Genomic DNA, 13,821 nt, shown 5'->3' with positions numbered 1-13,821 from the left:
AGAAAGTCAGTCCATCAACAAAGATGGGCACTCCCCTGTGGTGAGCTCCTCTTCCCAAGCTTTTAAACCCTTCTGAAGTCCATCAGGCGTCTCTGCCTGCAGTGGTGTGTGCAGCTACTGTTGGGCTGACAGCCTGGTTTGCCAGGGCTGGCTCTGCTTCCCTGCAATGCTGGATGGGATCGTCTCTATTGTTCTGATGGGCTTTCTGAAGGGGGTCTCATTGGAAGTGCAGGAAGCAAAGCTGCCAAGTCCTTCATGTGTCTTGCCAGTTAGCACAGAAGGGAACAGCTGTTCACTCCTCAGCCTACGTTGTGTGTTATAATGTGGTTTATTATTTTGCTTTCCCCTTTGGGCTGCAACTATTGTTTGTCATCTCTTTGCTGCTGAGAGGATGGGCTCCTGTGAGGAACAGATTGAGAGAACTGGCTCCTGTGGGGAACACATGAGGACTTCAGGAGTTGTGGAGCTTTGCCTTAAGTTATGCAGGAGGCCTGTGGGGTGAGAGGGTCTTTAACCCTGGCTGTCAGACTTTGGGGCTGATTTATCTGCCCACCACCTTCTTAGTGCTGAAAGGTGAAATCAGCAGTGTCTGGTGTTGGGCTGGAGTCCTGAAGCAGCTGCAGTCCAGCACAGCTTGTTTGTCAGTCAGTCTCTTGATGTTTTTCCCTATTATCCCATCTTTTGCCTTCCCCAGGGCTGCTCTGGATCCTGGCCCTTGCTCCTTTCCCAGCCTTTTGTCTCTTTGGCAACACCAGTTCTGTTAAGGAGCAGGTGAGCAGGGCCCTTGCTCTGTTTGTTCTGATCTGGACCAGCTCCACTCCTGTCACTGCAGAGGAAGGAGTGGATGGAGGCTATTCCACACATGCTGGAGACTGGAGACCCTGCTTTAGTTGGGAACAAATGGATCCTGAAATGGCAGCACCACTGAGTGCAGCCGTGTTCCTGCAGATTTGACTGACCTAGATTTTTCCGTGCATCCAAAAAGAGGGATTTGGCACTCACTCGGGGGAAATAACCAGTGCTGTCTGTTTATGCAATAGCACTTAATACCTCTTATTCCATATAATGGTTGGGATTAGTAGTGCTGCTTTCCCCCCTCATGAAGAAGGTTCATGTTCTTTTGTTTGAAGAGCTGTTTTTCTTGCTTTCACACCTCCAGTGCTCTCCTCCTCAAGTCCCATGCCTTATAGGTAACATGAAGAAGTAAAGAACTAATGGGTATCACCAATGTGTTGTGTCTTACATGGCCCCTTCTGTCAGTGGAAAAGATGTGGTACTTTGAAGGGTGCAGGTGTAAACTTGGGTCCTCTGCCTAAAGCCTGCCAACTGCAGATGGAAAAGCACAATTGCCCACCTCCATCGATGTAACACCATTAGCTGTCTGCAGTGCGTTTTCAGGACATGTGTGTTAAACCTTGCAGGATAACCTGTCTTAATCCTTAAACCTGCAAGTTGAGACAAGGTCTTAAAAGAAACAGCAGGAAGTGGTGCCTCTGGCTCTTTCCTTGGCTTGTTTTCTTCTGGGCATGGATTTTTGCCTTCCTACCACTGTTCAGTCCTTTGGCTTCTTTTACCTTCCATGAGCTTGAATCAGTAGGAACCATTCTGGTCAGAGAGGAGCTTTGAACTTTCCACTTTGGGAATTAGCTTTGCATGCCAGGGGAAGGAAGCAAGTGATGCGTGGTGGAAGTGATGGCTAAAACTAAATGGGGTATTTCTCTCTTGGGGTGGATTTGGGCAAGTGCTGTCTTGGGTCAGTGGACTCTTGTTCCATCTTCCCTTCAGCCACTGTGCCTTGAATTCATAGATCCCATCTGTTTCTTAGGAGCTGGGTTTTCTTTTAATCTTTCTGGTGAGAGGGAGAGATGTTTAAGGAATACAAATGAGCTCCTCCTGTCTAGCACGCTTCAGTCAGGCTTAGAAACTGCTGTGCCTGCATCTTTGCACAACCCTAACTCCCATGGAAGCTTTGTGCATTTAAAAGGAATGCAGTGATGGGCACTGAAGAGTTATGGCTTCTGGGAAAACTCTTTTCTTCCTTTGGGACACCATGGTTAGTGTTAGGGTTACCTCTGGGACAATGGGGATGTCATCGAATTTCTCCATGCTAGTTGCTAGCTGTCAGTAGTGGGAGGTGGCTCTGTTGCTGAGGGGTTCTAAGCTTGAAGTCAAGTAAATTAAGTTCACCTAGACCCTCAGAAGTATAAAGTGATTATATTTATGTAGAGCTGCCCGGGGTTCTTCATGGGTGTGAGGCCAGGCAGGGCTATTTCAGACCTGGAGGAAGGAAATTCAACAGCTGGAGACTGTGTCACAGAATCCCCTATTAAAACAAAGGGTGATCTGGTTAGGAGCTCCTACAGCAATTATTACAGCAATCTCCATAGCTAATTTGCAAGCAATATTAGCCTTACAGAGCTGTAGAAGGAGTCCCTGCCTGTGGCAGGGGTTAGAACTAGATGATCTTTAAGGTCCCTTTTGACCCAAACCATTCTATGATTCTATGACAGAAAACTAGCAGATGGGCAGGTGTGCTCAGGAAGTAGACACGTGCAATGTCAGTGTACCTGCTTCAGCTCTGTCCTACAATAGGTTTGTTAGGGAGTAGGTTCTGCTGCATCCCCGCGTACGATTCCACCACAGTTTTTCTATGGACAAATAGACATTTGATTCTGATTCAGTCCTTACTTCCCTGTCTGTTGTTGTTTGACAACCAGCAGTGGTTTAACTGAGAACACAGTGGGGACTCTTAGTGTCCTACCAGCAGTGGAAATGGTCTGATGGTGATGGGTGAGAACCTCTTCCTCAAAACATGATGTCATTTCATCACAGCCCTGAGAAGAGGACCAAGGCTGGTCCTTGTCCAGGGAGGGGAGATGTTTATATGGCAAATACACAGAGGGAAAGGACAGGTTCACCAAACCAGTCTTTTTTACCTTACAACCTGTTTAAAACAAAGGGATTCTGCAGAATCAGAACTCTTTGCCTTTATCTTATCTTGTTGGGGAAAAAATGAATCTCTCTAATCCTGAAAACATAAAACCCTCTCGGAACCATCACAGATTTCCATTGCAACAGCTCACATCCTGCAGTTGTGTTCCTCTTCGTATCCAGCACCCCCCTGAGACAACCACAGCCAGTTTAGGTGGGAAGCCAAGATGTGGTCTTGGATACAATGACCCAAAGCCAGAACTGTTCCAGCTTCCTGGCTAGTGGAAAAAGCCCGATGGGCAGGGTACATCTCCACTGACCTGAGAGGGATGGAACTGGCTTGCGGCACTTGATCTTTTGTCCTCTTGTTTCTGATCAAACTTTTGCCCCTTGGATGTGTTGTTATAGTTGTGTTTTGCCTGGACTTGAAATCCATGGCTACAAACAGAGGTTTTCTCAATCCCATTCCCTCAAGGTTTACAGACCAATTTATATGGAAGTCTTTGAAGTCCTCTGTGCTGCTTTTCATGGGTTTCAAGTGTGGAAATGCCTAAAAGGAAGAATAAATCTTGGAATCACTTAAATATCTCTTTTGAACTTGGCTTTCCTCCTCCTCCTCCTCTGTCATGATGACCTCCTGAGACACAAGCATAGCTTGGGTGTACAATAAACCTGTGCTTTAAAGAAGTGGAGCCTTTTTTGATCTCATCTTCGTATGTTGTCATTCCAGCTGTTGAAGCAGTTTATGAATGGTTGTTTGGACATCCAGGCCCCCTGTTCTTTACATTTGTGTCCAGCTGGCATTAACGTATTAATTGTACTTTGGACCTCATCAGCAAAAAAGAGACAAGTGAAATATCTGTATGACATCAGTGAGGGACTAACAGAACATTGCAGTCTGAAAATGTAATCAGTGCAGCACAGTTATGTCTCATTCTTCTGAGCCTGCTCCAGGGGCTGATTTCTCTGCATCAGGTCTAATAAACTGTATCTAACCTGATAGAAAACAACATGGAATATCATATTGCTTGCCTTTTCTTCTCTTACTTTGGCAGACCCATACAAGCAAACAGCCCTTGTGTATCTGTATTAGCATGGTAAATGCTGTTCTATGCAGAGTGTTGTTACTCTTCGAATAATCTCTTCATTTAACACCTTTTCTTGAAGGGAAAAAGCCAAGCAATGAAATAATGTGGGAATAAATCCCCACTGAAATTCAGAGCTATGAAGTCTGATTGCTGGGTCCAGGATGTTAAGAAAATTCTTCATTTGACTTCTCATTACCTTCAAGTGTATCAGCCTAGGTACGTCAGCTGTGGTAACCTTAAAAGTGATCTCATTGCTGTCCTTTCTTGTCCTAGATCACAAACATGACCTGGAGTGTGGTTTAGAAGGAGAACTGGGTATGAAATCAGAACATAGGAGATGGGAGGCTCTTGCAGGTTACTTGGTTTGGGATTTTTGAGCTCAGAAGCAATGCTGAGGTCTCTTTCTAGCCTGAACTGATGCAGAGCTGCTGGGCGGGCAGTTGTGCTTCAGTACTTGAAGCAGAAGTGTTACTGCTGCGAGGCTTGACTTGTGAACAGCTTTGTTACTGGATAAGGCAGCTTTTGGTAGCTCTGCATGTAAAAGGGGCATGATACATAACTACTAGTAGCAGGTACTGTGGTATTTTACCAGCTGAGAGTTTGAAGTCTCTGGATGAAATAAGGTCCATGATTATGGGATAATCTGTGAAGCTTCTTGGGTCAGTCAGGGGCCTGACTTTCAGTTCATGTCTATTGAGTTTATTCCGCTCACTTTCATAGCATTATTCCCAGTTCACACCAGTGCCAGGAGAATACTGTTGCAGTCATAGAGTAGCAACAACTCCAGACTTCTAAGCAGGGAGCTGTGCAATTACCAGGGCTGAATTTAATTACAACCTCTCAATAAAATGCCTTGTGACAGAATGTACAACTCAATAAATTCAGCAGATTTCATCACATGCAGTTGCTGTGGAGATTAAGTAGTATTAAACAGGCAGATGTGTTTATGGTGATCTAGCTGCTATTTAAAGTTTTGGGTAGGGAAATCTGCCTGCTAACAGTTAAGCTTAAATGCTAAGGATTTTCACCTTATAAACTCCTTTTAAACAATAGGCACATTTAATGCTAGTAGGAGCAGGAAATAATGTGCAAAACTGCAGTTTATAATAGCAACTGGAGCCCTGCATACAGGGTTTTATTGCACATACAATTTTTGTAACATCTGACCCTCATTCACATTTATATTGTCCATATCAAATAGCTTTTCTCTTCCCTGGTAGTGATGTTCTTTATCTGAAGCCCGAGAAGAATTTCATGCATGCTTTAGATGACACATAATTAAACCAGTTGAAAAAGACCTTTTAGAAGGGAAAGATGGAATCAAGAGCTATTAATAGAAGCTGCAGGAAGGGGCTGTGAGCAAGCCAAGGCCTGCTCCAGTGAGGCAGGATGCAAAAGAGAAAAACCTGCACATGCCACAATACCAGGAAGCTATAAACCCCGTTAATCCCCACCCATGAGGACATCATCCAAAACCTAAAGGTTTGTTTTCAAGGCACGGCTAAGAGCTGAATTCAGTTCTCTCACTGAAGCAATAATTTCTCCTGAGCTTAGTGAGGAGTCAAAAATATAAAGGCATGGCTCTTCAGCTGCATTTTTGAGAGCTTCCAAGTGCCAGAGGGAGATTACATGGGATTTTTTATGGCTTCAGTCTCAAAACACCCTGCAGGCTGCTGGTTAAATTCCCCAGTCTTCTGTGTTTGGTCCCTCATGCCCATGCAGAATAGCTGCCTCTGTCCTCAAGCTGGGCACTTGTTCAGGGTCTGTGTGAGAGCCACAGCTATCTCCCTGCTTTGTACAAGTTCTCCAGGACCAGAAAGCCACAGTCTATCTGAGTTGGTAAAAGGAAGCCAAGATGTGATGCAGTGTTCTAGAAAGCCACAGTTTAGGGCTGAGATGGGCACCATTTTAAGTGTGCTCTGCAGCTGGTGAGTTGATAAGGTTTTAAAGTAAGGGAGGAGGTACAGCAGCTGAACCTTTAATGGATGCACTAGCCAGTGATGTGATCAGTAAATGCTAGTGCTTTATAAACTGATCCTTTTGCTTCTCCTACCCTACTTAGTTTTTTCATCCTCATGTTAAAACAATGCTTTATTTTCCCTATACTTGGAAAGTTCTGTTTAAATCAATTCCTCTCAGTTTTTGCCTTCCCCTTTCATTTAACACTGTCTGTCTGATGCACTGGGGGGTTTTATTTCTCCCCACCTCCCAGCATTCATCCATTTGGGCTCACTGGACACATAGCATTTCAGTGTGGCTGGATGCCAGCTTTGGTATATTAAAGCCACACAGATAAGCTAACAGCGGTTAGTGGTGTTGTCTCACTCCAGCTTATTGTCTGCCTTTAATCTTGAGCCGATTAATCTGTCCAAGGAGGAGTGAAGGATCATGAGCAAGGCAGACTCATGGATGATGGGTGGGTGGGAGCTGAAATACTTGGAAGTTAAGAGCAGATGCACCTAGTAAGCAGTGTGAAACCGTATGGAATGAAGGGAGAGCGAAACCAGACACATCAGAGGGGTAATTAAGAGTCTTAGTGTGGCTGGAGCAGTGGTGGGTATGCAGGTGCTCAGATCCCACTGCCTTCCAAAGGGAGGGGAAGGCTCAGTTTGTCTGGGAAAGAGCTAAACAGACTGTGCAGTAATTCTGGACTCTTGTCAGGATTTTACCAAGGGAGAGCCTGGATGATCTGTAAAATACAAAATCCTTTTCTGCTATTTTTCTGTAACAGCAGCTACTTTGCTGATGCGAGCAGGCTTGCTGCTAAGCCACAGGCTGTTGCTTTTTTGGATTCTGCATCTCGGAAGGTTAAAAGAGAAATCCGCAGAATGTTTTGTGTTCAGAGCTGAGAAACCACTGTAATCCTGACCTTGTCTCTGCCATGTAACTTGCTGGGAGTGATGTTAAATAAGGAGAACCATTAGGATCAGGGCTGAAGTTTAGGGAGCCACTACAAGGACCACAAGCTCCTTAGTTCCTCCTTTGAAGGTTTCAGTGCTGATGAAGTGATACTGAAATGATCTTTCCCTTTCCTCTTTTTTTTCTTCACTTTGTTTCTGGTTTTGGAGTCAGCTTTGAGCTTAAACTGAGCTGGCAACTTCCTTTTCAGACCTCAGCAGCTGACATCATTTGTACAGCAATAATCAACAAAAGGAAGAAAACATCTGGGCTTGGAAGCATGAAGACATCAAGGCTGTAGTGGTCTGGAGAATAAAGGGGTGACAGCAGTCTTGTTTGCGACAGTTTGTCTTGAGTATGTCGTGCAGACATGAAGGCACTCCAGTGGCTGCAGGAATTGAACATTCCTGGTTTCTGAGATGAAGGGACAAAGGATGGGGCAGTAAACTGTTGGGTTCCCTAGGGAGAAGTGGGTCAGTGAGGTCAGGACAGCATGCTGCTTTCTGCCTGGGAAGCCTCCAGGGTAGTCTCCATGGCTGGGTTTGCTGCGTGCTCCGGTGGGTCAGAAGACCTTGTGTCCATGGTCCTGTGGCAGATCATACCCAGGGGTCATCCTGGGCACCTAGGGCTGTGGGAATGCAGCGGATGGAGCTTTCATCGGCTGCTTTGCAGTGCTCTGAAGCACAGGGACCTTAAAGAAAAAGCTTTTTGTTTTACTCTGAGCTCATGAGCTGTGCCTGAGGACTGGAAGGAGAACTTCCTCTGAGTTGCATGTGGGCGATTCCTTTCCATACCAATAGGCAGGAGTAGTTGCAATGCTCAGTTCTTTTAACAGCAGGCGGAGAATCAATCTCTGCTCTTCTCCTTTAAAAGGATCTAGGCTCATTCTCACTAATTTGGGCTCCTAAAAACCCCAACCCTCACATGTAGGGATGTAGGCCATGATCTTGACCCCTTCCATTGTATCAAGGGATGGTAAAATTGAGGAGACATTTGCATTTGTGTCTGAATTGCCTCTAGGCTAACACTTAGGATTACATGCAGCTTCCTCATGTCTCAGCATCTACTGCTTCTGCCTCACCTGTGGCAACACAGCTTTCTTCCTGCTCTGGGACGCGCTGTATCAGGTCCAGGGATGTCCTTCTCACTATCTTGTGTTATGCTTTATGATGTTGCTCCTTCCTACAGTCTCTTTGGACCAGTTAAATCACAGGCTTTGGAAAACTGCTGCTTTAACTTGCACATTCAGGCCTTCTTGATGACTTCTTCTATGTAACTATAACAAAGTGGTTGATCAGTAATATGTGGCTGGCAGAAAGCTGCTATGGAAACAAACTGTATTCTGTTTTGGTGAGGATGATGGGTGATTTGGCTATCAGGGAGCTCAAGGGAGCTGCTATGAGATGTATCAGCAGCACAGCTTCCATATGAGATATTCCTAATCCCCAGAGTTGATTTTCTTGCACATATGCACCACTACCTCCATCCCTTATCCTTATTGTAACCAGCTGTGGTTTGACTTCGTTAAGGATCTGATAGAGCTCCCTTACCCCCTCTCCCACTCCCTCCACAAGCTGCCATTAGTCATACTTGGGCAGTGCATGAAATAAGACGGTGATAAAGCTCTGATCCTAGACACCAGAGTCATTCCTAGGGGCTCCACTGTGTTAACCCCTTGGTGTCTCCAGGCAGGATTTCCTAATGCCCGTAGCCATGTATCATTTTGGGCTAACAGAGCTCTTAGGGCACCTTTTGTCTTAAGTAGAGATGGATTCATTATTGTGATGTGTTGGAGATTAAATGGGCATTTTTTTTGCTTTTGAATTAGCCAGTAAGCTGAGGAAGACAGCTCTGGTGTTGAGGCACAGGCCATTTGTGAAAGCATGGGTTTTCTTTGTGTCCCAATTGTAACACAGAGGGAATGTTATTTTTCTCCTTGGTTTTCATACTGCTTAAGCTAAAGATTAACTTTGGCAGAGTGACAAGGGGCTACGTACTGGCCAAGAAGAAACAATTCAGTCTTGGAAGTTAGTGGAAGGTTTCTGACCACTGGGGAGGAGGAAATCATGGAACAGAAACGGGATGGTTCTTTACAAACAGGCCAGTTTATCATCTGGTTAAATTTGGGTTGCTTCTCCCGAGGGTGGCGAAAAGCACATCCTTGAGCTGATGCCAGTCACCAGGCACATTTCAGAGCTTTCACTCACAGCACAGATCTCTCTGGTGGGCAGGACTCTGCTCTCTGAGCACAGGAAGGCCACCAGCCGCTCCTGAGCCCCTAACCCACTGCTGCTCAAAGCTGCAGCTCTACTGCTGGTGTATCAGCAAGGAACCGCATCACACCCTTCCCTTTGCAGGCTGGCAAAGGGCGAACGCAAGCCTTTTGGAAAAGCACAGGTATTTTAACTGCTGTTTTGCTGTCTGTCACGTTGTCACCTTTGCAAGAGGGAGAGAGGGTGGACACAGCTTTGATTCTCCACTGGGAACAAGTAAGGCCCGAAGACTTCATCTCTTATTCCAGCTGTGATGTAGAGCTAGCTGCTGAGCTGCTGGCAGCCCAGATACTCGCCAGTGAGGTTAAAAATAAACTGCTTGAATTTCTCTGCTGGTAATTGCAGCAGTTACTTGTGTGATTTGATGTAAGATCAAACGAGGGCTCTGTCTTCCTCAACAGTGCCGGCCCAGTTTGTGACCCCTGAAGTCCCGCAGGCTGTTCCTCCTCTCAGCAGCAGTTCAGTTTCCAAGGTGCTGGCTGGCTGCTTTTATTTCACTGAATGCTCTTCGGATTACTGGCAGGAAAACTAAACCTTCACATCCAAATCTCTTTTACCCTTTGAGGATGTTCTGCACCTGTAGCACTGGGGGAGTATCTTACAGTTGCCTGTGAACCTAGTTGCTGCTGGACTGAATGTGTTAGGCTGGAACAGGGATCACAGTAGGCAGATGCTGGAGGCAAGCAGCATCTTGTGTCAGGGGCGTCTCTCCAGCCACAACAAACTGTTGATCCTGCTTCTTCCAGTCCTCACGTGTACACTGTTTGTGGAAGGTGTTCTTGGCTGGGATGCATAGCACAAAGTAGCTCCGATCCATGTGGAGATCTTGGTTGACACTGTGTGTGTGCCAGCACCTTTACGCTGTTTGGACACCTTTTCTATCAGGTCCAGCAGCACACAGGAGCTGCTTGGACGTGAGGTGCTGATTACTGAAAGCTGCTGACTGCTGCTTGCAGGGGATTTTGTCTGTGTCACTGTTCACTTGTCTCCAAACAGGGGAGGGATGTTCATAGAGCTCTGGGCAGCAGTTTGTGTTTGCTGCTGTTAAGAGGGAGTTCCATTTGCTCCATTCACAAACAATTGCAGTGAACGGGCTGTAGTAATTGAACTGTTTCCTTCAGCTTCTGCTCCATCATCAGCTTCCTGGCTGCACTCTCAGGTGTGGGACTTTAGAAACCAAGTCTTGCAAACTCAGGTATTTTAAGGGCAAGGGGATGTCTTCTTTTCACAGCAGCCTCTGCAAAGCATGCTCTCTGTCTTGGATATCCAGGAAAGCCGCTGCACCGGCCATTTACCAGTGCTTTGGTTGTCTTTCCCAGTTGATCATGTGGTTCCTGAGCCAGGGACCAGTTTGCTGACTGCATTTGACCAGTGGCGAGAATGGGCAGACAGCAAATCCTGCTGCGACTACTCTCTGCATGTGGACATCACTGAGTGGCATAAAGGTGTGCAGGAGGAGATGGAAGCTCTGGTTAAAGATCATGGTAAGTTCAGTTATTGAAAGTTAAGGAAAGCCTTTCCCCTCCTTACGTTTTAGGACTGCTTCCCCTATTTTTAGGACTGGCTCTTGTGAAGTATTTCACTTTTACATCCCAATAGAGCTGACTGGGGCCCTGACATTAACTTGGCCCATTCCAGCTTCTCATGAAGGTTTGGACAGTTGCTGGTGTAGAGGGCTCAGGGGATGCACCCTGGTGCCACATGGTGGAGGAGATCCTGGCCTTATGCTGTGATCTGCTTGAGAGTCCGTGTGTGTGCACGCACATGTGTGTACGCGTTTCACAGCAGGGTCATTTATTTGCCTACCCATCATTTCTGCTTCGTGGTGGGCTGATTGAGGGGGATATCTTCTGTCTGTGACAAGCAGTGTGGTTTATGTTGCTTTATCTGTGCCTGCAATTTGCTCTCTTTCTCCCAGGTGTGAACTCCTTCCTGGTGTACATGGCTTTCAAAGATCGCTTTCAGCTGACTGATTCTCAGGTAGGAAGGCTTAATGTTGGCATGCTTCTGTCACTGCAGGCTGGGCACTGCTTTATATAAGGGTTTAGTTTCAATACACTGGGATCTCATGTTCTCTTCTGGCTTCAATCTTTGTATGTGTAACAGTGCCTAAGATTTGCAGCAGTGCCCAGAGCTCTGGTTGGAAGGTTGTTTTCTTAACAAAAAATACCCCAACCAACAGCAAACCCTGAAAGCAATGGCAAAGCCCTCACTGGGAGAGATAGGAGGTTTCATTCCAGCTCCTTTGGTGTGGAAGCAGTGGCAGTTTTATAAATTGCTGCTTTATGCCTAGGCACAGGGCAGGACAGGGATATCTCTGGAATAAGTACTCTGTTTTTATCAGCTCAAACTGATCCTGGTCCAGAAGTTGGTTTCTGGCCTTAGTGTTAGAATTGTGGGTCCGTAAGAAGGAATTGCTGTTGGCTATTCTGGTGGATACCTTTGGGTACATTTAATTGTGTAGATGGGCAGTTTACATTTCTGAATGTGGGAGGAGAGGAATGCCTGGGAGTCTGGAACAGTGGAGAAGGCAGTGGTGGGTGACAGTTATCTCTAATGACTCTGGTAAGCATTTTAATGAGTGGCCATTAACGCAGCTCAACCTGAGCCCTCTCAGGGTGCGAAATCACACTGCTTCTGTCCCAGGCAGTGAGAGGAGTGAGTACAGGTTCTCCATGGAAATCAGTGAAGGCACAGAAAAGGTACAACCCTGTGAGCTCTTAAATCCCCTCCAGCTGTAGGCATGTGCAGTTACTGTTTCTTTCTCCAGTGTGTCCCATATACCAAACCTGTCTTTTAAATAGTGCGTGTTTGCCATATATCAGTAGCATCCAACTCTATGGGTTGAGAAATTCAGTTATAGGCATGAAAATGGATCATACCTATCCAGAAAACCCCATCTTATATTTCTTAATGCTTCTCTTTCTCTTTTCCAGTCATCAGAATTCAGTATGCTGAAGGAGTCTGGAGTGTTTATAATAGGTGTGTACCTGGGTGTACACTCGGGGTGTATTGTAATGTGTGTTTTCTCTCCTCCAGATATATGAGGTCCTGAGTGTGATCCGGGATATTGGCGCGACAGCTCAAGTGCATGCTGAGAACGGTGACATCATTGCTGAGGTATGGGATGTTTGTTCTGTGGATTATTAACTTCAAAAAGCTGGGAGGAGGGATTGGAACTCTTCATTCCTCCTTTGCAAACAGAAAATCACCACGACTTTTAAAAGCGTGACATAGGTGGATCAAGGATGTAAGCAGAGTGGGGCATCAAATCTTACCCCCTCCATTGCTACTGAGAAAGCAGGTTTTTGTGGCAGTGGTGGGTATTGGCCACCTCTGCCTTTCTCCGCGTAAGTGAAAGATGGTATCTGGCTGTGAATGTCACTGTGTGCAATAAAATGTTCTGCAGAAACTGAGACCAGGTAGTGTAGGAAGGGAAATAGCTTCATACAGTACCCAAGATGATGATGTTTGGGATCTGTTGATGCTTTAAACAGCAGCAAAGAAGAAATGTCAATAATGTATTTGATTTAATCGGATCTTTAGCTCATTTTATACGTTACGTTTCATTGTCTGACTGGGGAAGAGCCCACCCAAGTCTTTGAGCCCCGTTGCCTGCAGTTGCAGGATGCTATTTCTCATGAGATACCGTCTCGCTGTGTCTTGGGGATTATTTACAGACACAAATGAGCAGTGGAAGTTGAGGGGCTCTGAACCCAGGGTCAGGCAAATCAAAATAAAAGGTTTCTCTGACTTCCTGTGAACAAATCAGCAAGGGTTTTGTGAGCTCTGGTTATTCTCAGCAAGGGAAGTTGGACAGGACTCTGGTTGGAAGGCCCTTATGTAAAGCCCTATGTGATTATTAGCTAGCACAGATGCCTAGGATCCCACTTGTACCTCTTTCAAACAGCTGTGTTTGCTGCAAGAAGAAATGCAGGTTGCTTTAAATCTCTTTTTGTTCTCTCTCTCTTAGGAACAACAAAGGATCCTGGAACTGGGAATCACAGGTCCTGAAGGGCATGTGTTGAGCAGACCTGAGGAGGTGAGGACTTTACTGCTGTTGCATTTACTCCCCCAGTTTATAACATTTCTGCATTGCCATCAAATACTTCACATTGGGGTAAATGTGGCTGGAAACACGAATTCATCCTGGTTGTAAGCATTGTTGCTGCATGGGGTAAGGGAGGAGGCTAAGACACTTCTAAGGACTAACTAATAACTAATCCCTTCTGCAGACTAACTGCTGTGGGTATTTAAGAGGAACTGAGGAGCCCTCTCAGTACTGGAGAAGGGGACGTCTCCAGGGAGTAGTTCATCCAGGCCAAGATCTGATTCACCCTCTGGAAAGCCTTTTCTCTTTCTGTTGGTGACCTGAGATAGTCTAGAAAGACTGCTCATGCATCAGGTATCTCAAGTGAGGTTTGAACCACAGAGCGCCATGATAAGCAGTTGAGCCACAGAAAGCTGTTGGTGCTTAGCACATCTTCAGTTCAGCCTTTTGATAGCCCAAACTGGAATCCTGCATCAGGAGATGCAGAAGTTGTTGAACCTGAAGCACAGGTAAAGCACAGTCTTCCTGAATCACCAATTCCTTGATTCAGATGCTGCACAGGAACACTTTAAGATGGAGT

At 45.9% G+C, this 13,821-nt stretch overlaps 1 protein-coding gene across 2 annotated transcripts in view; it reads left to right on the top strand.

Moving 5' to 3' along the window:
- DPYSL2 (dihydropyrimidinase like 2) overlaps window positions 1-13,821 on the top strand; it is a 48,613-nt gene that overhangs the window by 18,782 nt on the left and 16,010 nt on the right. For both annotated transcript variants that reach the window (XM_057414687.1, XM_057414688.1), the window contains exons 4-7: window positions 10,510-10,674; window positions 11,109-11,170; window positions 12,230-12,310; window positions 13,164-13,232. In XM_057414687.1, the coding sequence (XP_057270670.1) occupies window positions 10,510-10,674; window positions 11,109-11,170; window positions 12,230-12,310; window positions 13,164-13,232 (377 nt within the window). The remainder of the gene's footprint in view (window positions 1-10,509; window positions 10,675-11,108; window positions 11,171-12,229; window positions 12,311-13,163; window positions 13,233-13,821) is intronic.

Source organism: Pezoporus wallicus, unplaced genomic scaffold, assembly GCF_028554395.1.
Source record: "Pezoporus wallicus isolate ANWC-B61680 ecotype Strahan unplaced genomic scaffold, APGP_CSIRO_Pwel_v1 contig_11047, whole genome shotgun sequence".
In the NCBI taxonomy this organism is placed as follows: domain Eukaryota; kingdom Metazoa; phylum Chordata; class Aves; order Psittaciformes; family Psittacidae; genus Pezoporus; species Pezoporus wallicus.
This window is presented reverse-complemented; position numbering and strand designations above follow the sequence as displayed.